The sequence below is a fragment of the Xiphophorus couchianus genome, chromosome 1, assembly GCF_001444195.1.
Source record: "Xiphophorus couchianus chromosome 1, X_couchianus-1.0, whole genome shotgun sequence".
NCBI classification, from domain to species: domain Eukaryota; kingdom Metazoa; phylum Chordata; class Actinopteri; order Cyprinodontiformes; family Poeciliidae; genus Xiphophorus; species Xiphophorus couchianus.
In genome coordinates this window covers 17531013-17557604 of record NC_040228.1, presented here as the reverse complement: position 1 = coordinate 17557604, position 26592 = coordinate 17531013, and the positions used below count along the sequence as shown (strand labels likewise).

The window sequence follows — 26592 nt, the reverse complement described above, 5'->3', positions numbered from 1 at the left end:
GTCTTCTAACATCTAGGGCACCGACCTGTGTGGGGAGGGTGGAACGTCTAGCATTTCTGGCACATAATAGTAACTCAGTATACAGTTCACGTAAAATTTCCATTATGACATTTTGCCTACTTGTCTGTGTTCGCTAAAGGGGACTGTCTAATGACTTATTTACCATATTCCTTATGCTTTATACCACTGAACTGACGTTTATGTGTTTACTTGCATAAAAAAAAGTTTGCATGAAAAGTCGGTGGTACTTCCAACTCTGCAGATATTTGAAGGAAGTTCTGGTTATAGCTAAGCTGAGCGAGAGACACTGATGAACAAGATTTGAACAAATGTAAAACCGCAATATATCTTTTTGTGAGTTCACATGGTAATTGTTTTTGCAAGAACGTGTTATTAGTCACTAAAACTAGAAAAAAATAAAGGTTATAGAAAATATTCCCACTGTGAAGAAAGATAAAATCACTTTAGAAAGATTTGGAAAATAGATTCTTGCCAGCCAATTCGAGTCACCTCAAAAAGTTGCTTTATCTTACTAAATTAAATTCAAATAGTGAAACTAACATAGATTCATTACAAAGAGATTTATACATTTCAAATGTTTATTTTTGTTTATTTTTTTTATTATTCCTGTAAAAGTTAATGAAAATCCATATTTCAGTTCCTCAAATAAATATTTTTTTATTCAGAAATATTTTGCAATGGCTATGTTATGGTACATAATCACAGGGAGGATTGGTGGCTTGACATTTAGTCATGGATACCCTACAAAAGAATGGCAAGCCACAAAGAAGAGCCCAGTTAGCAGAGTTCTGTGTAAAAGCATACTAATGGAAAATTGAGTGGAAGGAAAATGTTGTCAAAAAAGATATAACACATTGACCTCATGAGAATCTATAGGGTATTGTAAAAGAAAGATGGAAAACACCAGAGACACCAATGTAGATCAGCTGAAGACTGTTTTCAAAGCATCCTATTCCAGGTAGCACAGCACGGCCACAGGGTGATCACCTTCCTGCTGACTTTCAATTATGCAAAGGGAGCCTTGATCAAATATAGAGTGAATATGCTGTACCGTATAAAAATGATCTTTTACCAGTATTGTGTTATATTATAACTTTCTGAGAAACAGAAGTTAGATTTTTTTTATTAGTTATAACTTTTAGTCAACTAAATTAATCAAAATAGGCGATTTAATATTTTATGTCGTGTGAAGTAACTCAATGACATATAACTTTTTTATATAATTTAATGAAATACATTAACTTTTTAATGATGTTCTTAATACTGGGATACAGCTGAACATAATTTTTTCCATCCATCCATCCATCCATCTATCTATCTATCTATCTTGTAAATTTGGGATTACAAGGGTTGCTGGTGAGACGTGGGGTAATAATTCAACTCAATCTTAAATTAACACAAAAATAATCTAAAAAATGACCCAAAAAACTCTGGAAATATTGTCACACTGATCCGGGTAAGATGTCTCATCGGTGTTCTTGTCCTGTTATCTCTTTCCTGTTCTGATTTACTTACAGACTTGTAATAAGTTGCCTCTATGCTTCCCAGAAGTACCTGTAGCTCAGTGAAAAGTACTACTGTCATCCCTCATAACAGCGATAAGCAAGCAAAATGCTGCATTAGGAAGAATTGTAGCAGGAGCTTTCTGCTTGTTGAGCATGTGGCTGGTGTTGAAAACAGAGGCTTTCTGTGCTGAGAGGGTACATTGCTGCGCTGATGACTCAGTGTTCCTCGGCTCACTTGTGTCGCGGTTGCTTATCTGTAGCTAAAGCAGCAGTAGAGCACAGGTGTTTAGGTGTGAGCTATTTCTGTCCCCCCCCTCCATACATGTGACTACAGGTCCGTATCAGCAGTCTATCTATCTGGAGGCGGCCATGCCTCACTACCCAGGTGGCCACCATACTGTAGAGTGGAAACAGCTTGATCTGCCGGGTGACAAAACACATTGTGTCGCTCTGCGTGGTGCCGGGTGTACTGTGAGTAAAAAGCCTCCTACCGATTAAACATTTGACAGCGATTAACATTTTGTTTAACTTTCATGCAGTCATCAGAAACGGCAATAAAAACCATCTGTCTGACCTTGCTTCTCAAACAACCCTGAACTGCTGGGGTAAGCGCTCCGGGTAAAGTGGTTTGTCACAGAAACCTTAGAGCAGATAATATTAAGATAAACACAAAATGTGATGTAGCGTTAATAAGAACCAACTAGCCTTTTTTTTTCCTTTTTGCTCAATCAGGAGCTTCACAAAGGAAAAGTTAACAAGTAACCAGGACCAAGTGCTGTTTGCTACTTATTCCATTAGATTTAACTCTGATGTTAAATCTTCATTCTGGTAATGACATCAAACAAAACTAAACTCTCTTTCATTCAGAATTTTAAAAAGCACTGAGAAAAATATTCACCAAGGAGTTTTTATTGTATTGTCTGAGGGAAAGATTTGATGAGCCACATACTCACACAGATACACACAGCAGTGATCACAAACTTTTATATATTGGTCGACTATATTGGATTGTGAGGCCCGAGCTTGTGGGAAACCTCTGACTTAACATATTTCTGTGTTAATCTTTATGATATTGGATAAGAACATCTCAGTCTGGCAGCACTTGAAAAATATATAAATGAGATGTTTCAAAAAGTTAGAACACACACCCTAGGCAAACATTTTGTTTTAAGAAAACAATAATTATGCCACATTACTTGAACAAAGTCTTTATGTTGGGACTGACTATTGATAATAAAAATGTTTATGGAACATTTTTATGTGCAGCAAGTGGTGTTTTTAATGTTATATACTTAAAGCGCACAATTAAGCCAAACATAATAAGATATTTTTTGCCACAGTGCATAAAAACTAAACTTTTGGGACATGAAGTTCTGTATACAATGAGAACAGGAGGTATTTTCTGCGACTAAATCTGTAAAAATAGAAATTCTTGCTTGTATATAGCTTGAACCGTTTGACACTTTCTTCTAATTAATAGTTAAAAACTACAACATTTTTCCAAAATACAGTTACAGGGCATCGTTTCCAATGCCTTGCTGTAAATGTGTTGTGTGTTTCTCAGCCAACAAGTCTCACTGGTGCCAATCTGATTGTGTCCTCACCAGTTCTGCTGGAGAGAGATACAGCAAAGAAGACACTGGAAGACTGAGTTAGAAAAGTGGAACAAACACTTGTTTTTGTGCTGTGTCAGCCCCCGGGGCCACTATAGTGCTTGCTTGTAAACCACTAGATTTTGGAGAGGCAGGGAACATCCTTGTGTTGTGTTTACATTTCTTGCTACATCGCCTCAAGCCTGTTCCTCAGCTGGGCAGCTGGGCTCAGAGATGCTCACATTAAATGTGCCGCTCGCCAAATGAGAACACAGTTAGTTCCTCCGAAGGGATGCTGGGATAATTAATGGATATTAGGGAGCAAGGCTTGAATTTAGAATCTCAGATAGAGCACATGTCAGGTTTTATGTGTCACCGCTTAAAATATGTACACTTTTAACTACATCCTGTGTGGCTGGTTGTTTCTTGGAATAATAAATGATGTGGCGTTGAGGCGAGTCTTACCGTGAGCTCGAGAGCTTCGTTGAACAGGCCGTTGCGCTTGCTGTGGAGGAAGGCATTCGAGCTTCCTGTTTTTGATAGTCGTATCCTGGCAAGGCGAGCTTTCTGCAAAGAGCATAAAAATCACCTGTTAGTGAGGGCATACACCACATCCTATAACAAGATGACTGGGGATCTCTTGACATCGCACTGATTTAAGCTTCAACGTGCTTGATATTTCAGTTGTGAACTCATTGATCGCACCACGCGGTGCTACTGCATTCTCTCTGATCTCCGGTGATAAATTCACTCTGATCCTCAAATATACTTATGAATTATTTATGGGAATCGTACACTCACACAGTCCTTGGGTTGAGAAGCAGTTAGAGCGGCAGCTGTTGGAGCAGATAAATCCGGCATAAATCAGGCACCTAAGTGTCATACAGTAATTTGCACCATTTAAAACTACGAATTCAATTTATTTGAACCATGTTAGCAGCTTTTCTCCAGCTAAATGAAAAAATTGTAAGAGTTCAATGCCACGCTGCTCTACTTTTCAGCTCAAAGTGAGAACTGTCTTGAGTGCAGGGTTAGTCATCAAGCTAACTAGTTACGGTTTGTGAAAAAGCTCCCTCTCTCAGGCTGTCAAATCTCTTGTTAGGCACACTGCAACAGATATGAACCAGACAGAGAAGGGACAAGGAAGAACTTGGACAGGAAGGTTCTTATGCAAGAGCAGCAGACAGTAAAATGATCCTTCAGGAGGAGCTATTTTAAAATCTTTATAGGAAGTATTTCTTTAATAATATAGTGTTTGATTCAGTATTACAGAATGAAGTGAGTATATTGGAAATATTATTCATTAAAGAAATTAGACAGTGTTGTACGTGTTTATGTTTTTTTTTGCCTTTATATTAATTAAGAGAGAGAGAAAAGATGAGATGGATCTTTGAGAAAGAAAAGACCAACATCACAAACAAAATTATTGTCATGACTTTCTCAAATTAGAAATCCCACATACTTGTTTTTCACTGTTCTACATTTAAAATATAGCCCAGCTGGAACACTCTGTAATATTTCTTGGAAAGCTGTTAAAGAGCATTTTTCTTTCCATAAAACAACAAAAGCCATCTCAAGCTGGTTCTAGGGTGAGATATCAGGTGTGATGTTCATGACAGCTTCCACAGGGCTCATCTTCTTATTGCTGTCAAAGTCTCAGAGTGACACAAGAGAGACGATATAGGCCACCTTCTGTCAAATTTTAATCGGAGTTTGATGGATGAGTGATTGATGACTAATAGATTTTGATTTCCGGTCACAGGATGCCCCTCCCCCACCTTTCCCACCCATCCCCCACACAGATCCGTTATTCCCACGCCTTCTGACCTCTATGGATTTGAATCAACCAATAGAAACAGACAAGGGGTTCGGCCTATACTGTTTCTGCTATAAGTAATGTTGGAAAAATCAAGCACTCTACTTGTAAGAGTTGTTCAAGAACTTTACAATGAATGGAATTAAACGAGTTCATCCTGCTGCTGAGAAAAATGGACCTACCTCCTCTGCATCAGTTGATACGGATTCAAAGTTACCTAGCCCTAAGACATTCGCTAAAATGATGAAGTCAACACCGTTAAACAAATACATGCTTGCTGAACAAGAAGAAGAAGAACCTGATATTGTATATGAGATCCCGATAGCAGTAAAACCGGATATGTGCCCTGTGCTGGATAAACCTGCAAGCTCACCTTCATCGCCTGATGCATCTGCCTCAAACACTGCTGATAAAAGAGAAATACCGACAGGCGGAACGTCTCTTCTATGCGAGACCCCAATATCCATCTATGACAACTCCAGGTTTGGAGCGGATGCCCCGAAGAAATCGACATTTTATCTGTGTCGTGTGCAGAGCCCGGTATTTGGATCTCTCAAGGCAGACTGGTCTTTAAAACCTCATGGTCTATGGGGCTCATGGGGTTATGTTTTCCGTTATGAGATCGGAGAGCTTTACCTGTACCAGCTGGACAAGGATGAGGAGCTTTCACCGATATCAAATACATGCAGCCTCACCTATAACGACTGGGCAGTGCTAAGGCTCGCAATTCCTCGCGCCAATGAAGATATGGAATTGGCCTTAGAGCAAAATACAAGAGAAGATGAGGCTGACCCTCGATCTGCAAAGAAAACCAGAAGACAGTGTTTCCCGACCGATACTGAAATTGGAAAGGGACAAATTCTTTTCAGCGCAGTGTGGAAAACGAAAACTACAGAATCAGGGCGCTGGTCCTTAAGGGCGAGCAGACGGAGGGGGCAATTTGCAGTGACCAACTGACCTGACCGACATGTTTTAGGAGATGTGGGGGGAACCGGAGCACCCGGAGAAAACCCACGCAAACACGGGGAGAACATGCAAACTCCACACAGATGGTGTCTGTGAAGACCCAGCGCTAACCGCTGCACCACCGTGCTGCCCACGTTTTTTCCAATTGGGTTGGGAAGGGATCTATTTTCTAGTTTGTCAATGGGGGGAAGAACTTTTTAAATTTGGTCTTGACGGAGCGTGGCATGGCGCCCCGTTCACAGAGGCTACAACCTCCATGCGTTTGATTCCAGTCCTCGGTTCGTCTCCTGCACGTCTTTCTCCTTCTCTAAATATCAAAATCAAGAACTTTTGATACGTTCTTGATTGTCTTCACTTGTTTGTTTCTTTTTTGGCTTCTTCCATCGCAGAGTGTTTCGTACTTTCTTCCAAAATGAAATTTTAGACTTTTTCTTTTTACCATCTGGATTGTCCAAATCCTCCAGGATGGTTTCTCCAGCAACCTCGGTCTCTTCTGAGGATTCTGGATCCGTGGAAGAACCTGGTAAAGGTTCTCCTGAGAGTTCCTCCTCTGAAGAAACCTCTTGATTTAATACTTTAACTTGGTTCTGTGAGTTTTCTTCCTTCTCTTGGGAAACTGTGATGGGTTGTTGTTGGAAACCTTCTTCCTCGGCTCTCAGAGTGTCGGCCAGCAGTAGATCGTCTCTTGCTCTTTGTAAATCATTTTTCACACAAATGAGCTCCTCCTGGTGTTTTTCTGCTTGCTGTTTTAATGCAGTTACTTCGGTTTCAAACCGACTGTTTAGCTCCATGTACAAACCGTTAACATTCTCCAGCTCAGCCTTGGCACTTCTTTCCTTGTCTTGCAGGATTTTCTTCTCTGTTGTTGTGATTTCTTGGAGGATGGCATATTCAGCTCTCAGCTTCTCTAGAAGCTTCTTGTCCTCCTCTGTTTGCTCCAGGTGAGCTTTTCTCTCCTGCTCTACCTGATGCTGGTATGTCTCGATTTCTCCTGACATTTTGTGGAGGAGCTCCTCCTTCTCAGCTCTCATATGGTCTAGAAGCTTCTTGTCCTCCTCTGTTTGCTCCAGGTGAGCTTTTCTCTCCTGCTCTACCTGCTGCTGGTATGTCTCAACCTCCTGCTGTAAATCCATATTGTCTCTTTCAAACCTACGTTTTATCTCCTCGTGCGAAATGTGAACCTGATCCAGTTCGTTCAGCATCTGCTTCTCTCTCTTTCTCAGAATTATGATTTCTCTAGCCATTTTTCGAAAGAGCTCCTCCTTCTCAGCTCTCAGCTTGTTGACTAGCTTCAGACTCTCTTTCTCTCTTTCTATGTTTGCGTCTTTCTCACGTTTCACCTCCTGTCTTACCAGAGAAATATCTGCTTCATACTTACATCGCAGCTCCTTGTAGGAAGTCTGGAGTTGGTCCAGTTCTTCTTGGACAGCCTCAGTTTTCTTTCTCTCAGCCTGTATTCCAGCTACAAATGCTTCCTGGCTGAGGAGGTGGGCCACCTTTAAATCCTCAAACTCCTGCTGCAAGGTCTTCTCCTTCATGTTTTTCACATCGTTGTGAACCTTGGAAGCAGTGACTTCAGCGTTAAGGTCTCCTGGATCACTGGACATCTCTTCCCTCTCTTCTCTTTCTAGTCTCTCAAGTTCTCTCTCTGCCTCTTTGACCTCATTAATAAATCTCTCTCTGAGGGCTTCCTGCTGTTTTAGCCGGAGTTCCATCTCTTCCAGCTCCGCCTCCAGGTCGGCCATGTTTTGATTGTCTTCTATCCTGGCGCTCTCCATTTCCAGACTGGAGTCCAGTCTGTGGGTTTCCTCATCTAAGATATCCAGATGTGCAGGAGCGAAGCTGCCTTGGGGGTTTTGCTGGACTCCCGTTCTCGCCTGGGGTCCCATCATTTTGTTGCAGTATTGCTGAAATAAGTGAAACATTTCTCCTCAATACAATCACTAAAGTTGTCGATTGGTAAACTACCTTAAAGAGCTTTGCGCACGTCTGAACTGGTCAGTGATATTGCAAGCAATGAAAAATATGCAGAATTGTGTTGCATACAATTCTGCAGTTGATGACATCACAGACTGCATCGCCAGTGACATCACAGAGTCTTCCTTTGCTGGCCGTGTGACATCATTCCACCACCAAATATCTCACTATTTATTCTTGTTTACATTCAAAATAGTCCATGATTCACTCGTTTTTATCCAAACTCATTTCCGTTTTGGGCCAGATCAAAAACCTGAATGTTCATAAAGGGCCTGTTGTGCCAGAACATATTGATAAAAACCAATTAAATTGTTAAAATATCAATAAATAGGTGTTTCAGCATCAATAAGTGTTTCTTAAAATAACAAAATATTGAACATCTTTTCACACTAATCAGTTCATCCAGGATTGTTTTTGTGCTTTTCTGCAATCAACATCACAGATTTTGTGGCGCTAATTTAGAAATATCTGTAAGGAATTTTTTACAATATTTGCGCTAACATATGATGTTAAATGTGATCTTTTATTAATCGCTCTATCGGTCATGGACTATAACTTGACATCAGGTCAGGCTGAGACAGCAGGCACTTGATCCAAAGTGTTTATGGTCAATTTTGAGAAAAAAATGTCGATAAACTCAGAAAACATGTCGATAAACTCAGAAAACATGTCGATAAACTCAGAAAACATGTCGATAAACTCAGAAAAAATGAGGGGATCTGTTGATTTTTGTGTGAATTTTGCGGTTATTTGTAAAAACTGGAGGGGCCCATTGCTATGATTTGGAGTCTAGAGGGCCACATAAAAAGCTATGTCGGGCCAGATTTGGCCCTCGGGCCTTGAGTTTGACACACGTGCCACATATGATAATCTATAGAACTTTTTTCAATATCTATACATTTTGAAGTTAATTTTGCTTGTTTAGTCAAACATTTATTTTCTTTTGTATTGTGGAAAAAGAGAGTGGGAAAGAAAATTTATAATAAATCGATGTAAACAACATGAAAAAGTAAAAGATAAAAACTAAAACTATTGATTTATAAATCTTGTTGAAAGTTGGTATTACCAGGGTTTTCGACCTCTCCCCTGACATCCCGAAACAGGGTCAAAAGACCCTGAGTCCAAACTGACGACTCTGATGGCTCAAATTAGCATCCCTTCTTCAATTGTAAATGTGGCCGTTGACCGTCAGGCCAGAAGGTAGGAGTGTGAATAGTCCATGTTGGGGGTGGGTGCAATCTATGATGGAGGCAGCTTTACAGTAGACTCTCCTGTAGGTAATGCTCTTCAGTGTAGTTTTGAAGCATACATGAAGTGTTTTTGGAGAGATGTGACCTTTTGCAGCTGATCCATGATGTTGTGCTACATTATCCAGGTCATTTTGCCAAATGTACATAGAGTTTGCAAAACATACAATCTGTTTCAAGAAATATGCAAAGGTTTTTCTAAAAGAAATTAGTAATGTTTTTCTTTTGCTTACACTTTTTGCATGATTTTTTTGAGGTGGATCAACACAATTAATTTGGTTAGTTTATTTCTAAACTGTCATTTTAAACCCACTTAGCTTTATTTAAAAGAAAAACATTCTTTACACAATTAATTGTGTTGATCAACATGTTTTCTGAGTTTATCGACATGTTTTCTGAGTTTATCGACATTTTTTTCTCAAAATTGACCATAAACACTTTGGATCAAGTGCCTGCTGTCTCAGCCTGACCTGATGTCAAGTTATAGTCCATGACCGATAGAGCGATTAATAAAAGATCACATTTAACATCATATGTTAGCGCAAATATTGTAAAAAATTCCTTACAGATATTTCTAAATTAGCGCCACAAAATCTGTGATGTTGATTGCAGAAAAGCACAAAAACAATCCTGGATGAACTGATTAGTGTGAAAAGATGTTCAATATTTTGTTATTTTAAGAAACACTTATTGATGCTGAAACACCTATTTATTGATATTTTAACAATTTAATTGGTTTTTATCAATATGTTCTGGCACAACAGGCCCTTTATGAACATTCAGGTTTTTGATCTGGCCCAAAACGGAAATGAGTTTGGATAAAAACGAGTGAATCATGGACTATTTTGAATGTAAACAAGAATAAATAGTGAGATATTTGGTGGTGGAATGATGTCACACGGCCAGCAAAGGAAGACTCTGTGATGTCACTGGCGATGCAGTCTGTGATGTCATCAACTGCAGAATTGTATGCAACACAATTCTGCATATTTTTCATTGCTTGCAATATCACTGACCAGTTCAGACGTGCGCAAAGCTCTTTAAGGTAGTTTACCAATCGACAACTTTAGTGATTGTATTGAGGAGAAATGTTTCACTTATTTCAGCAATACTGCAACAAAATGATGGGACCCCAGGCGAGAACGGGAGTCCAGCAAAACCCCCAAGGCAGCTTCGCTCCTGCACATCTGGATATCTTAGATGAGGAAACCCACAGACTGGACTCCAGTCTGGAAATGGAGAGCGCCAGGATAGAAGACAATCAAAACATGGCCGACCTGGAGGCGGAGCTGGAAGAGATGGAACTCCGGCTAAAACAGCAGGAAGCCCTCAGAGAGAGATTTATTAATGAGGTCAAAGAGGCAGAGAGAGAACTTGAGAGACTAGAAAGAGAAGAGAGGGAAGAGATGTCCAGTGATCCAGGAGACCTTAACGCTGAAGTCACTGCTTCCAAGGTTCACAACGATGTGAAAAACATGAAGGAGAAGACCTTGCAGCAGGAGTTTGAGGATTTAAAGGTGGCCCACCTCCTCAGCCAGGAAGCATTTGTAGCTGGAATACAGGCTGAGAGAAAGAAAACTGAGGCTGTCCAAGAAGAACTGGACCAACTCCAGACTTCCTACAAGGAGCTGCGATGTAAATATGAAGCAGATATTTCTCTGGTAAGACAGGAGGTGAAACGTGAGAAAGACGCAAACATAGAAAGAGAGAAAGAGAGTCTGAAGCTAGTCAACAAGCTGAGAGCTGAGAAGGAGGAGCTCTTTCGAAAAATGGCTAGAGAAATCATAATTCTGAGAAAGAGAGAGAAGCAGATGCTGAACGAACTGGATCAGGTTCACATTTCGCACGAGGAGATAAAACGTAGGTTTGAAAGAGACAATATGGATTTACAGCAGGAGGTTGAGACATACCAGCAGCAGGTAGAGCAGGAGAGAAAAGCTCACCTGGAGCAAACAGAGGAGGACAAGAAGCTTCTAGACCATATGAGAGCTGAGAAGGAGGAGCTCCTCCACAAAATGTCAGGAGAAATCGAGACATACCAGCATCAGGTAGAGCAGGAGAGAAAAGCTCACCTGGAGCAAACAGAGGAGGACAAGAAGCTTCTAGAGAAGCTGAGAGCTGAATATGCCATCCTCCAAGAAATCACAACAACAGAGAAGAAAATCCTGCAAGACAAGGAAAGAAGTGCCAAGGCTGAGCTGGAGAATGTTAACGGTTTGTACATGGAGCTAAACAGTCGGTTTGAAACCGAAGTAACTGCATTAAAACAGCAAGCAGAAAAACACCAGGAGGAGCTCATTTGTGTGAAAAATGATTTACAAAGAGCAAGAGACGATCTACTGCTGGCCGACACTCTGAGAGCCGAGGAAGAAGGTTTCCAACAACAACCCATCACAGTTTCCCAAGAGAAGGAAGAAAACTCACAGAACCAAGTTAAAGTATTAAATCAAGAGGTTTCTTCAGAGGAGGAACTCTCAGGAGAACCTTTACCAGGTTCTTCCACGGATCCAGAATCCTCAGAAGAGACCGAGGTTGCTGGAGAAACCATCCTGGAGGATTTGGACAATCCAGATGGTAAAAAGAAAAAGTCTAAAATTTCATTTTGGAAGAAAGTACGAAACACTCTGCGATGGAAGAAGCCAAAAAAGAAACAAACAAGTGAAGACAATCAAGAACGTATCAAAAGTTCTTGATTTTGATATTTAGAGAAGGAGAAAGACGTGCAGGAGACGAACCGAGGACTGGAATCAAACGCATGGAGGTTGTAGCCTCTGTGAACGGGGCGCCATGCCACGCTCCGTCAAGACCAAATTTAAAAAGTTCTTCCCCCCATTGACAAACTAGAAAATAGATCCCTTCCCAACCCAATTGGAAAAAACGTGGGCAGCACGGTGGTGCAGCGGTTAGCGCTGGGTCTTCACAGACACCATCTGTGTGGAGTTTGCATGTTCTCCCCGTGTTTGCGTGGGTTTTCTCCGGGTGCTCCGGTTCCCCCCACATCTCCTAAAACATGTCGGTCAGGTCAGTTGGTCACTGCAAATTGCCCCCTCCGTCTGCTCGCCCTTAAGGACCAGCGCCCTGATTCTGTAGTTTTCGTTTTCCACACTGCGCTGAAAAGAATTTGTCCCTTTCCAATTTCAGTATCGGTCGGGAAACACTGTCTTCTGGTTTTCTTTGCAGATCGAGGGTCAGCCTCATCTTCTCTTGTATTTTGCTCTAAGGCCAATTCCATATCTTCATTGGCGCGAGGAATTGCGAGCCTTAGCACTGCCCAGTCGTTATAGGTGAGGCTGCATGTATTTGATATCGGTGAAAGCTCCTCATCCTTGTCCAGCTGGTACAGGTAAAGCTCTCCGATCTCATAACGGAAAACATAACCCCATGAGCCCCATAGACCATGAGGTTTTAAAGACCAGTCTGCCTTGAGAGATCCAAATACCGGGCTCTGCACACGACACAGATAAAATGTCGATTTCTTCGGGGCATCCGCTCCAAACCTGGAGTTGTCATAGATGGATATTGGGGTCTCGCATAGAAGAGACGTTCCGCCTGTCGGTATTTCTCTTTTATCAGCAGTGTTTGAGGCAGATGCATCAGGCGATGAAGGTGAGCTTGCAGGTTTATCCAGCACAGGTCCCAAATCCGGTTTCACTGCTATTGGGATCTCATATACAATAGCAGGTTCTTCTTCTTGTTCAGCAAGCAAGTATTTGTTTGTTAACGGTGTTGACTTCATCATTTTAGCAAATGTCTTAGGGCTAGGTAACTTTGAATCCGTATCAACTGATGCAGAGGAGGTAGGTCCATTTTTCTCAGCAGCAGGATGAACTCGTTTAATTCCATTCATTGTAAAGTTCTTGAACAACTCTTACAAGTAGAGTGCTTGATTTTTTCCGACATTACTTATAGCAGAAACACTAAAGGCCGAACCCCTTGTCTCTGTTTCTATTGGCTAATTCAAACCCCCTAGAGGTCAGAAGGTGAAGGAATAACAGGTGTCGTAACAGATGGAGTGGGGGAGGGGATGAGGGCGTGTACTTTGATATCGGAAATTAAAATTGATTAATTAGGGTCATTAATCACTCATCCATCAAACTCAGTCCTTTAATTGTACTATTTTTAAAACACATAGTGGGAATAACAGTTGGCGTAACAGGTGTGTGTGGGGGATGGGTGGGAAAGGTGGGGGAGGGGTGGATATTAATAGCAATTAATGCTTAGGGTCATAAATCACTCATCCATCAAACTCCGATTAAATTTTGACAGAAGGTGGCCTATATCGTCTCTGACACACAGCTAAAAAAGAAAACAGCCGACAAAAGGTGTGCTGCATAGCACTGAACAATCCAGAACCGTTTGAAGAAGGGCTACATAAGTATGTGCCATTTCAAAATCATATTTTTTGCAAAAAATGTGAAAAAAAGATTAAAAAGCATACCTATGCACACCGCACACCAAATACTATGTTGAAGCACATGTTGGTTCTTTAGTTCAGCTGTCCTTTTATGATTTTTCTGACATTTGATCCTTTTGCTAATAGGTTAAAAATGCATGATGGATATAGCACAGCAGAGGTAGTACTTTCTTGAGAAGAAATACTTCCACTGTTCCAATTAAAAAAATTTGAGGGCGAAAGTGTTATGGTTTTACGTAGTTAAACGTGATCATATGGTATGATTCCAACAATTATTTGGAACAAAAGCTCTACATATCATAAAAAAATAAATTCCCCAAATCACAACGCCCAAAGTGAAAGATAGTGATGACAGCATCATGCTCTAGGAATACATTTCTTTAGATGTAATTGAGAATTTTTAATCTGTTAGTTCAGATTATCAGACAGTTTTGACCCAAAACCAGCAGGTGTCTGTGAGAAAGCTGATGATGAAGAGGGATTTAATTTCTTATCAATCACAGTGAGTCCAACAATACATCAAAATCAAAAAATGACCACTTTGTCAGAGGAAAATTGAAGAGTCCAGAACTAAAGAACTAAACCTGACAGAAAATCTGTTGAACAACAAGAAAAGGTCTGTGGACATGATACATCCTCCCAGGCAGACAAATTTGATGGATCTTTGCACGGTGACGTAGGAAAACAAAGTGGCTGAGTCTAGATTTATCATTCTGACAGAATTCTACTGAACAAGACTGAATGCTGGAAATGGGTTAAAGACTGCTTTAACCAAGAGTTCTTTAAGGGATACATTGGATCAGAGCTCCATGTTTAAAAATACTCTGCTTCTAACAGTAACCCAGAGAGTTAATATCATTGCTTGTGTTTTATGGTTTGAGTAAACTTCTTGGTTTTTTTTTTTTTACAAAGAGCTTTATTTGCATTTGAATACAAAACATTCACAATCTTCTGAAAAAAAAACAACTTAAGCATAAACTTGAAAAAATTACATCAGGATTTTGAAATTTGGATCTACCAAACAAATCAGTGAGTGCTTCCTTTCGACCCCTAGCTGCTCATCCAGTACTTTAGTTATGTTGTGCACAATACTTGTAAGTAATTTATTAAAAGTATTAGGCAAGTAAATAAAAATGATATATTGTTGTAAGATTTGCAGTCTTGCAGAAAAAGACTTTTGCAGGGCACTACTTCCAGGTAGCATTGTTGTGCAGGTGCTAAGCACCCAAACTGCTGACTTAGTGATTCTCATGTGCGCTTTATGACTGTGCCAAGGCATCTGGCCTCATTTGAAGCTAACTTCTATGAATCTTGTTACTTTACCATGTCATGTAGGGGGTTATTTATAGGGCAAAGTGGTCAAAATCTTCCATCCACACAGTCATAAAAGTTTAGACTCCATGCTGTTTGCTCCCTGTTGACTCATTCTAATGACAACCATTTTAGTGTGTTGACCTCTCAATCAAGAAATGTGAAGTTAAAACAACTGACCTTTGAATTGTCCCTGCATGAATGAACTTTGCCAGTCTGTGTCCACGAAAAATTGTTTGAAAAGTTGTCTGTTAGCTATTTTATGCATGGATTCATGAAGATGGCTATAATGAAGAAAAATTGCTGAATAAAATTCAACATGTTTAAATGATAGGATGTTATGAGATTGGATGGGTGCATTAAGCCCCTTCTAACTAATGCACTTCTGAGGAGTAACTGGTGGTTTGGATGTTTTCTACAGAGGTTTCTAAAAGCATTCCCACCCTTTTGAACTTTTCAAAGTTTTAGTAATTTGGGTCTGGATTTTGACAAATCCATTCTAGCATAATGATTTGCTTTGATCCAGACTTTTCCTGTCAAGTTCTGGCTATTATGTTAAGAGTAGGATCCAAATTATGTCTCATTTGACCAAAGCAACCTTCTCTATATTTTCTGAGTCTATTATGTAGATTGTAGCAAGTTGCACACAAGATTTCTCCAAACAGGATTATTTCAGTAATAGAAAACCTTTGAAAATCATTGTAGTACTCATGCAGATTGTGGACTGTAATATTTATAAATGCACAAAAGATGCAAGATGTCATGGCACTAAATGGCAATCAAAGATAATATCCTCTCGTGGCTTCTATTAAAAACAAGATAATGGCAGAATTATCAGTGAATTAAGTGAAAAAAAGCAAACAGGCCGTCGTGTGTCCATAAATCTAAGCACATGCACCTATATGACCTTTCTTGAAATTATTTATCTCTTCTTCTCCTGAATCATTATCTAGTCCTTGACAGGTTTCTTTCCTCTCTTCCTCCCTCACACGCTATGAACATTCACTTTGGCACAGCATTCCCAAAGGACTTTGGCATAACCTTCCTGTCTGCTCAGCCAATAGGATTGTCTCAGCCGGGGTCACCATGCAAACAGCAGCCTATGACTGAGGCAATAGTTGCTAGGCAGCACAGAGGTAATAGAGGGGACGTTTAAAACATGTCCTGCCAGAGTAGATCCACTTTCACAGTTCTGATTGATTCCTGGGACCTCAGGGACCAGGGCACTCCCGTCTCAGACCACAACATGCAAAACTCAGGATGCTCTTAACTCTTGCTGAAGCATTGTTAAGAGCAAGGAGGGTTATATTGAACACCTACATACGGATGTTATCAGAAGGAGGGTTAATAGGCAAAAATAACTTTATCTTGTGCGAACTGCACGAGAGAAGAAATAAACACACAGATAGTGTATTTACCTCTGCTTAGACATGGAAACATACTGAGGCTTGAAATGTAAAACCATTTGCAAACTGTGAAAAGTACAAGAGCTGGTCTTTAATGTTTATGAATTGTTTTCAAACACATCCCCATATTCCTTAATGCAAAAGTCTGTCCTTCATCTTAAAACCATTATTACGATTGATACATTTCACATGGAAATTCTAGACTTCACGTCTGAAGAACTAAATTCAAGAAGCTAATTTATGAACAGTGAAACATGGTAATTCTGATATGTGCAATGAAATACCCCCAAACTAAAACATCTGAAAACAATTTTTGAAACAAAAAAGGGTTTTGTTAGGCATCTTTTTTCAGAAGTATTCCTTCTGAATAGTGACATATCATAGAAAATAATTAAAAAAACAAACCATATCAGTTTCAACAGCATGACCGATTAATTTTAGAGTTTACTGTATGTTTATTAAAGTATCTCTGCCATGTAGAGGAACAGACGATTTATTGAGGGTATTACACCCCCACTTACTACTCGGTGTTCAGTCAGAGGTCATCCTGTTATCAGTGATTAATATTAGTACTAATAATACTAATAGAACCTGTTAATGTTTTAATATGATATATTAGCTGAAAATTCTCACCTATTTTTGTTGCTTTATGTCATTTTATTTTTGTCTTTCTTCCTTTTTTTCCAACCTAATTTAAGGTTGTGTTTTGAGTTGTATTATAGTTAATATATTAAATATTTTTTTCTGACAAATTGAGTTACTGCACAAAATTAAAACGTTCAGAAAAATTTCAGGACAGAAAAACGTTCTGATTGTATTTCAGCAAAATTTTCAAGTATGTATGCAAAACACCATGATCATTTTTTTTTTTTACGTTTCAAGTTTCAAGACAGCCGGATGGATGGATGGACAAATGGACGAATGGATGAATGAATCTATGACTGCAGGAACATTGAGAAACAGTAAATCTCATACAAATAGTTGAATAAATGAAATTGTTTTAATTATAAATTTTTTGATGATCTGCTGTAATGAAGAAAGATAAAATGTCATTGCTGTTATCAAGATGTAGAAATATAGTTAACATCTTTTTCTTTGTAGTACAAAGGACATAACTAATTTAAGAAAAAAATTTAGAAATTGTATTCTGATCTTCTTTTTCGCCTGGAGGCCAACATCAAGTTTCTGTATTTGATTGGTCCCCAGCTGGCAAACAGCCCACCAGCTGGGGACCAAGCAAACAACCTTGTGCTACAATTTTTAAGCACGGATGGAGGGTACATTGTTAACCGAAGTGTTGAAGAGTAAGGACAGCACCAGCCTTCAAAAAGAGCCAGGTACGTTTAAATATTGCTTTATGGCCTGAAATTAATTAGTTTGAAAACTTACTCCAGTAACCTCTTAATTGTTAGTGAATGACGACCCACGGTCAATATGAAGAAAGCTTAGTGCAGAAAATATATATTCATCTGCAGAAGGAAAGAAACCTAGTGACCTAAAACTACAAAATACTTTTACAGTACATAATGCTGATGAAGAAAATGAGTAAATTCACAAAGATGTCCTTGTTGACTTTAGTTTCTTTTTTTAATATCTCTATCTTTTGTATTTCTCATCCATGAATCAGATTCCACTAAAATATAAACAGATGCAAATGAGGCCAGCAGATGCAAGAAATGTTCCTGTTTCTGGGACTTTAAGTGATTCGCTTTTTATTTTCAGTGTTTTTGAAAATAAAAAACATTGAATGACGTAAGAAATAATCTATGTAAAGTTGTAATATCTGGATAATAAGAATTTGCACTGTACTAATATGTTTGCTAAATAAAAAAAAAACTTGTTCTTTTCTTCACAGGAAAATATCTGGTTATTTTCATTTAACAACTTAACACAAGGGGAAACATTTTAGGTATGTGTTAGCTTCATTGCACTTTATTTACAGATTTCATATTTGTTTATTAGTTTTTTCACAAGAAACCAAAATGTTCCAAATTGCAAGGTTTATACATGCTGAACAAGAGAAAAGCAAATACCGGATTTAAAACACATTTTAGACAATTTATTTCATGAAATCCTATGCTGGCATAATTTATTGGAAGACAGGGAGATTTATATGGTCTGTTTTTTTCTAAGGCCAGCAGTGCAGAAAATATTTTTTCCCCTGATAAAAATTGCTCCAACTTTCATATTTATGATCATATTTATGGTGTGATTTTAAAGTCCCCAAAACACTGTTCTTTGAGATTGGTATTATATTGACTTTGGCTATAATTTAAATGCTAATAAATAAACATATTCATTCAGAATGAGTTCTGAATGAATACCATTAGCATCTCATTTAAATATATCCAATGCTGAGGCTTGCTTGGTAAAACAACTCTATTTACGCACTTTTAAAAACCTGATTATCTCAGTTACAATGAAGAATACAGAACTAAAAATAAACTTGATCCCTGCAGTGGAAAATAAAAAGTAGCAAACACAGCAGATGTGTGGCTCAATGTAAACATATTATGGCTCTTGTTAAACTTTAAATTGATCAGCGATGGAAAAGCAAGATTTTTAAGAAAATAAACTTCCACAACATATTGTCAACAAATCATGATAGTGGTGATCTCAGTATGAGCAAGTGAATCTGCCCAAATATTTCCATGCGAAAACTGCAAATAAATAAATCGGTTAGTGCCAAGTTTGTTTTTATTTTTCTGTTTTATATGATCAATAACTCTTTGAAGCTCATATCTAAAAGAGTCACGCCAGAGCAAATGCTTTATTTTATTTGCTGCCAGCCTAGAGGACTCTAATCTAAAATATTCTAAAACAAATAAATAAAAAGCTGTATACACCGATATCATACATCTTTGAGAGCAGTTTTAAGTTTCATGAGATGCAATTTTTTTTTGGTCCCAAGGGAAAGCTAAGAAAATCATAGCACATAGTGGAGGGCAGTGGTTTGGTTTGTGTGTAAGATCTGGCTGCATAAAAAGCAGAGCAATCAAGCTTTGAGACGGGTTTAGGTTCTGCCTCGGGCCTTCCTCGGAACCCTGCAAATGACAGAAGAGACCATCTGATGAGGAAGAGCACCTCCACACCCACACATAAATAACTGTGAGAAGACTTATTTTGTTTGGCAGCTGCCACTCATCTTAAGAGTTGCTTTTATACAGAATGACAGTTCTGCTACAAGGAAACAAAACTGAACCGCTTTAGGTGAGTTGCAGTGTGAAAATACAAATATAAGGAAGAAAAAGAGGAATACGGTATCAGACCTCTAGGGAGCAGGAAAGAAAAGTTGGGACTTTTCGAAAATCCATCGGGGAGGCATATGGGAAGCCCTGAACAATGGTAAAATTGATTTTAAGGAAATTGTGTCCAGCGACACTATTGGTCTGTTGACAAGCTGCTTTAGACTAACATTGGCCGAGGGTTTGTCTCTTCTTTGTAGATGAAAGTGCGCTTCTGTCCGCAAAATGGTCCTATTTTCTCTTTTTGTCATTTCTCTTGACCCCATGCTCAACAAAGTAGCCCATCAACGCTTCTCTGCCTCCTTTTTTTGGTCTATCTTATTGCAACACACAGACAACTCTATTGATTGTCTAGAAGGCCAAAACACTCTCAGACAAAGGTCATTTCAACTTTTGACTTCAGCCTTCTGAGCGAAGGCAGAAAAGAAAAAAAATGGTCAGGTGATTTAGAGAATAGAACAAGAAATGGAGAAAGGCACTTTCTCTCTCTTTCTTTAGGTTTAGTGAAATAATGATCCAAACATGGAAAGTATATTTCAATAAAATGGACTAAGAAAAAAGTGACTTATTAACCAGAGTGGAAAATACAGTAAATATATTTCAATTAACATGGAGGGGGAAACATTTTGTTGCGCTACAGAATCCAGCGTTGAACCTCTGGTGGGTTTTCCCTCTTGCTACATTCAGCAACTGGTGGCATCCTCATGTAGCTGCTCTCTGTGCAGTGAGATAGATCAGGGGCTGTCTCTTCACCACCACCCAGATGGATGGTTAATTGTAAGGGGAGCTCAGCTCACTGCTAACAATTAGACCTGAATGAAGATTGATGTGAGCGGGGGGCGGGTAGGAAGGTAGTAGGACTCGTATGATGAGGAGGCCAAAAAAAAAAAAAGAAAAAAAAGAGGGATGTGAGAGAGATGAAGAGAAGGCTGGAAAATGTTTGGGGACTAATGCTGCACATCCTCCCCTCAATAACTCCTCCCTTTCGTCCCATCTGTTCTCCTTTCGTCATTTCAATAAAGTGAAAGGCAATCTAAAAATTGCTTTCTGATTTAGCTCTCAGTTGAACCTAGCCTTATTCTAAGAAATGACCTCGGGAGGAATGAATTTTCCGCGAAACATAACCACTTGTTGGCAAGATGTGTGGAGAAAATGATGTTTTTGCAACGGCAAATGACTAGTGGCACTTGCAAATGGTTAGTTTAATGACAGGGAAGGTCGTATGTCATTTAGGTTATTGAGCATTAAAAACACTACGTGTTCTGCTGAAGGCAGTGATGGGGTGTTGAAGACTGTGGCACGCCTGAGTGATTCATGAGTCTGGAGGGGCATTAAGAATAACAGCTGTCATTAGCAGTAAAAAGTAGACAATGCAACGATGAGGGCTCCGTCTTTTTCAGAGGTTAGCAGCTAAAACACTACATAAGATTAAAAAATATATATTTAAGTTATGTAGCATCTAATAAGCAGGACTCATGTCAAAAAAGGTTTGCATAATCTTATTCAGTCGCTTCTCATTTATAATGAATAGGATGAGATATTAAGAAGCAGGTTCATTGTCCTGTTGAGTTTTCCTAAAGGATGAACTGATTTCTCTGTGGGCACCTGGAATAGTTAGATCTGTTTATTCTCTGTAAATTATTAAAATATATATAACAGTTTTGAACCTGATTATGGCTTAAGATGGTAAGCCAATAACATCTTTCAAATATCCCCAACAAGATGTGGAACAAAGCTAAGAGAAGTAGGAAATTTTAGTAGAGATGCAATAAAAGTTAAGTTACTTATGATTTTTTTAAAACAAGGTGAAATCCCACTGATTTAAACAGTAATGCTTTAGATATTTAGCAGTTGGAAATTTCTATTAAACCAATTCTCAAAGCCTGTTTTTACTAGAGGGCAACAATATGTTTAGAGCACACCAAACAGGTCTCAGGACTGTGAGGATAGTGGCAACACCTAATCATGCTGGATAATTAAAGTCGGAAATGGCACCGATTAAATCTAAACGATCTAAAATATCACATTTGCAAATCTTCCATCATCCATGGCACTTAGACCTTCAATTGCCATCGCAATAAGTCATTTTGAAGACCAAAGCATCCAGGTGCAACATTATCATGAAAGCGGTGATAAGGTGTTTCAGTCATGGTGTTATGAAAGAGAGGAAAGCAATACACTGGATATCCTGGTGCTTGAAGCAAATCACTGACCTCACCGGGGGCAAACCAACGAGACATCAGAGTGCCTGAAGAGAGTAGTTTAGTGCTGGCTAATGAGATCTGCAGCACCATGCTACAGTGCCTCATTGGCGGTGGGTGAAGGTGTGGGTGTTTGGTGGCGTGGCAGTGTTTTAGGACACTGCGCAACACTGCGGCTCAGTGAACACACACGGCAAGGTGATACGGAGAAGGTCAAGACTGAACCTGACGGAAAGTGAGGTGGATCCAAATACAGAACTGCTGCTGCTGCACAGATGCACCCCTCCATCAGATGCAGATGGGGGTTTTCACTCAACAGATGCATATGCACACATAAACAGGCCTACAGACATAAACTTTCCTTCCAGCCAGCACCTCATCTGGGTGATAGTTATTTCAGGAAAGAACACAACATCAGGACACGCATCGCCTCCAGCTCTATCCCATGTCTCTGCTCCCTCTGCTCACTCCTTCCCTCTGGCCTTTCTTGTCCCACTCCTTTTCCCCTCCTTTATCTCCATCTAGTTCTTCATATCTCATTTCAACCCATTTTCTATCTAGATAATTCCCTCAACTTCCCAATCCTCCTTTTCCTCCCTGAGCAGTTGGCTGTGTAACAAAGAAGCCTTGTTCGGCAGACAAGGTTACACTTAGTTAAGACTCGGGCAGCAGTCAGGTCACAGTTGCAGGACTTTAAGCAGATTTAAACGGCAACCAGAGAACATGTCCAGAGATGGATGGCATTAATCACAGGAAAGGTGAGACAGAAATGCAAGTGTGGATAGGAGGGAATTGCAGCGGCGGATGGAGGAGCATGGATGAAGGAAGGAGATGAGCGAGTGAAAAAAAAAAAAGAGCCTTGCTTTGAAGAGCCGTGAATGGCAGTGATGAGAGAGAGGGATGGACTCTGAAAATATGTGTCTGCGTGTGCACGTCTGCCAGTTCTGAGCAAACACACGATCCATCTACGGTGAACAAAATCTGTCAGGCTTGCCCTCAAACTATGATTACCAGCTCAGTTTTGTATGAGAGCCAGCTGATGCTACTACACTCGGTTTGGCTTTTGGGTGCAGCAAAAAAGTGACTTTTTCAAAGATTTAAAGGCAGCGATATATATATACTAAAAGGAGGACTGAATCATTAAATCCCAAACTCTTTCAAAAGAAAGTTCGTCATTCTTGTGAAAATGTGTCTGCAATTACAGTTATATTCAAGTGTTTACATAAGTTTTGTAGCATTGGGCAGATCTGCATTTAAACTGATGTTATCTTCCACAACCTTGATGCAGCTTTGGCTAATTCCTCTTGACAAAAGCGGTATAACTGAGTCAGGTTAGCTTTTTCAGCAATGCCCAAAGATTTTCTACGAGACTAATCAGGGCTTTCTGATCAACTTTATTGTCCTCAAGCCACTTTTTAGCTAATTTGGTGATAAAATTAGAGTCATTCTCCATTTACAATGTTTTCAGGCTTGAATGCTTTTGCCTTTTTCCTCTAAATGCAAAAATTCCATGTGGTTGTCTCATTAATCTCATTACTCTATTTAATTTTTTTAGCAATAAAATATTTAGCAATCATAACGAAGCTAAAATCAGAAAGGTCTGGTTAGATTTAATGTCAAACAGAGAGAGAAAAAGGTTATTTTTGTACAGTGTATAAAATCAACTGTATTATATTGCTGAAGATGCAGTAATAAACCACCTAAAGAACAAAATTTGGAAATAATGCAAAGAGGGGGAATTACTGAATTGAAAGAATAAAATTTTGGTAAAGAGTTTAGAGTTTAAGTAGCTTAATTTTATAGAATTAAATCAGCTGAAAGTTAATAAATCACATTGTTTATATCTGAATTATTAATACTGATGACCCAAATACACACAAAATGAAATTCTGCCTGTGTGCTTGATTCATATGTCTACTGAGTGTTTATGCAACCCGATGACTTTCAGATTCTTATTCATATATGATGTGATTTGGAGATCATTTGTCTGGCTTTGGAACGTGTAGCAAAAGACTTCAATAATGTTAATAAATCCCTTTGTAACAAATGGGTTATGGATTACCGCTCGGTGGAAAATCCCTTTGGCACATGTTTATCTTTCCTACTTGATGAAAATGGAATTTTAAATGTAGATAATCCTTTAATAAATAAGTGCAACATCATTTTCCTTCTCCCACAGATTTTGTGAGAAGCTGTGTGGTCCAACGTAAGGCTTTTGAATTTCATGACATTCTAATGTTCACAACACAGCCATAAGAAATGTATGGACAGAAGAAGTGAGAGAATGTACAAGATGCTGAACTGAGGTTCCCTTGTATAGAGCGATGAAAGAAAGTGAAAGATGGTAAGCAAAGCTGCAGCTTCTTCATGCTGAAATATAGCAGCTGAGGTATTTTGAGGATCTAATGAGTGCCTTGGGGCAGAGTAAGAGATAACTTGAGGGATTACGTCTCTTAGTTGGCCTGGAAACGAATAAACTGTCCTGAAGCAGCTGAAAAACATTCATGTGTCTGGAGATGCAAAAGAAAACTTGCTGTTTATCTTTTTATATTTAAAGAGTTTTGTCTAGAGCAACTTGATAATCATTATTTGACATAAAACCAAATGATGACTCATTTTGAATATCATATAAAATTTTGCGTCAATTTTATTGAGCACTTTTGCCTGTCTTGATTAGCATGAAGGGAAAAAAAATGTTTATTGCTCAGGCTCTTTGCAGCTTTAATAATAAATAGCAAATTATAGTTTGCCTCTGGTTGTTCAAGACACCTGGCTAAGTGATACTTCAAGCAGAACAGAAGAAGGATGCACTAGTGCCCCAAAGCTGGGGTTCAGCTGGTGAAAAACCATGATTCTAGCACCTTACTTAGCTACACTGAACACACAACACAAAAAATAAAACAAAGCTAATTTAACTAATCCACAGGCACCACTGTGAATGGGTCTAAAGGGCCATATCGTAAGTATAATAATCAGCTTTATTGATTTTTTGTGTTTTTTAGTTGGCATCAAAAAAATTCAAGAAAAATCGTTACCTAAGACACCTAATGAGGCAGAAAAAGAGTGAAAAATTCATGATTATGGTCCTTGTTACAACTGTCCTGGGAAAAAAGAGGGCCCTTACTGATCTCAAGATGCAACAAGGTTTTAAAAACCTTAAATACCACAATAAATGAATACAATAAATACCACACATGCACATATTTATATTAAAGTGTATTTATTAAGATCAAAATGATGAATAAATATCCAGATAAGAGAAAATAAAACCTCTATAGTTTTCAATGTTATTTTTGAAAGACTTGTGATATTGCTTACTTTTCTGTTTTAGATCATCTTATAAATTTTTTGTTTAACATTTCAGTGGTAACACTATGAAACCACATAATGTTACTAATCAAATCAACATAATGAGATGGATAAACGCATTACATTTTTTAACAGCAGCCGAGCTCCATTAGCACATTTTGCATAGCTAAATGTGGAAGCTGTGTATCTTTTAAGTTGTACTTAAAATAATGAAACAAATCAACACTCTGTAAACTTCCTGTTGCTGCAAAAGGTGCCTGTTGATCCTCATTTATTACTGTAGCGTTGCTAAAAGTTTGCATATCCAAGCTCAATCTTGTATTTTCTCCGTTTTCAAGACAAAAATACCTCTAAAAGCCATTAACTGACAGCAGGCTTTCACAACACACTACACTCGTTTGTTTAACCTTTAGTTAATGAGCCAAATCTAGAAAATACACTTGCAGATATATGTGAAACATTTGTTTTATAAACAGTTTCTGAAAGTACTGTGAATATTTTACTATATAGGTGTGAAATATTGGATCATAAACTTAAACTTTGACAGTAAAATCAGAATATAATAATCTCAAGCAACAATGGACCATGTAATTTTAATAAATGGCTTCAACCCTTTATCTCTGAATGATGTCAGCTTAAGGGGTGATACTGGACATAAAACTGACTTGTATCACAGTGGAAAAGATCAGGATCCTCTTCAAGTTGTGGAGCTTCTATGTTTGATGTATAAAACTGTCAGAGCCCCCTACTGGCCTGGAAGACTGTAGGTCCAAACCTCTAAGGCCCCTCTGAAGAGAAATAAAACTGTGTTCACCTGAACCTTCTGCGCCCGCCGCTTGTCTGCTCTCTGATTCTGGTGATAGATGCGGCTAAAGTTGGACACGATAACAGGAACAGGAAGGGCAATTACCAGCACCCCACTCAGAGAGCAGATTGAGCCGAAGATCTTTCCTGCAATCGTCTTTGGGACCATGTCGCCATATCTGTGAGACACAGGAGAAAGGAGAAAAAATAATAAATTTAGCAAAAATCCTGCAATGGAGATATGCATAGCTAACCCCGATAAATAAATCATTGAAATATTTCTGCAAAGTCACTCTCCTTATATCTGAATTTCATCTTTTTAGCGGCTTGTGCCGCATGCATCAATCCTCACAAGAATAAAAGCCAACCTGTTGACTGCATCTCCCCTCTTTCCAGAATAAAAAAAAATGTGACTGCAACCAAACCTTTTCCATCACCGAATGACACAGTTATGTCAACTGACTCACTCAGTGAGATCTGATACTATTAACCTTTACAGAGGAGAAGGACGAGGACACTGTGAATGCCAGGCACATTTCCCAAAAGACATTTATTCCAATTATTTCTAAAATATTTGCAAGTCAAAAGCAATTTTTTTTGCCCGTGCTCAAAAAGAGACAACTCAATTACAGTAGATATCTTACAATTTTTCTCCCCAACAGTGGAAAAGACAAAAGAGGAGAAATCCAAAAGCTAAGGTAGCACCAGTTAAGTTGAAAAAAACAAAACAAAACAAAAAAAAAATAAAAAACGTATTTCTAACAGTGCTCATTTTTTA

At 38.8% G+C, this 26592-nt stretch overlaps 1 protein-coding gene across 2 annotated transcripts in view; it reads right to left on the bottom strand.

The window, feature by feature from the left end:
* Positions 1–26592, bottom strand: part of kcnd3 (potassium voltage-gated channel, Shal-related subfamily, member 3) — a 118680-nt gene that overhangs the window by 4731 nt on the left and 87357 nt on the right. For both annotated transcript variants that reach the window (XM_028021630.1, XM_028021638.1), the window contains 2 exons: positions 25825–25993; positions 3584–3685 (listed from right to left, as the gene is read on the bottom strand). In XM_028021630.1, coding sequence (XP_027877431.1) covers positions 3584–3685; positions 25825–25993 — 271 coding nt within the window. The remainder of the gene's footprint in view (positions 1–3583; positions 3686–25824; positions 25994–26592) is intronic.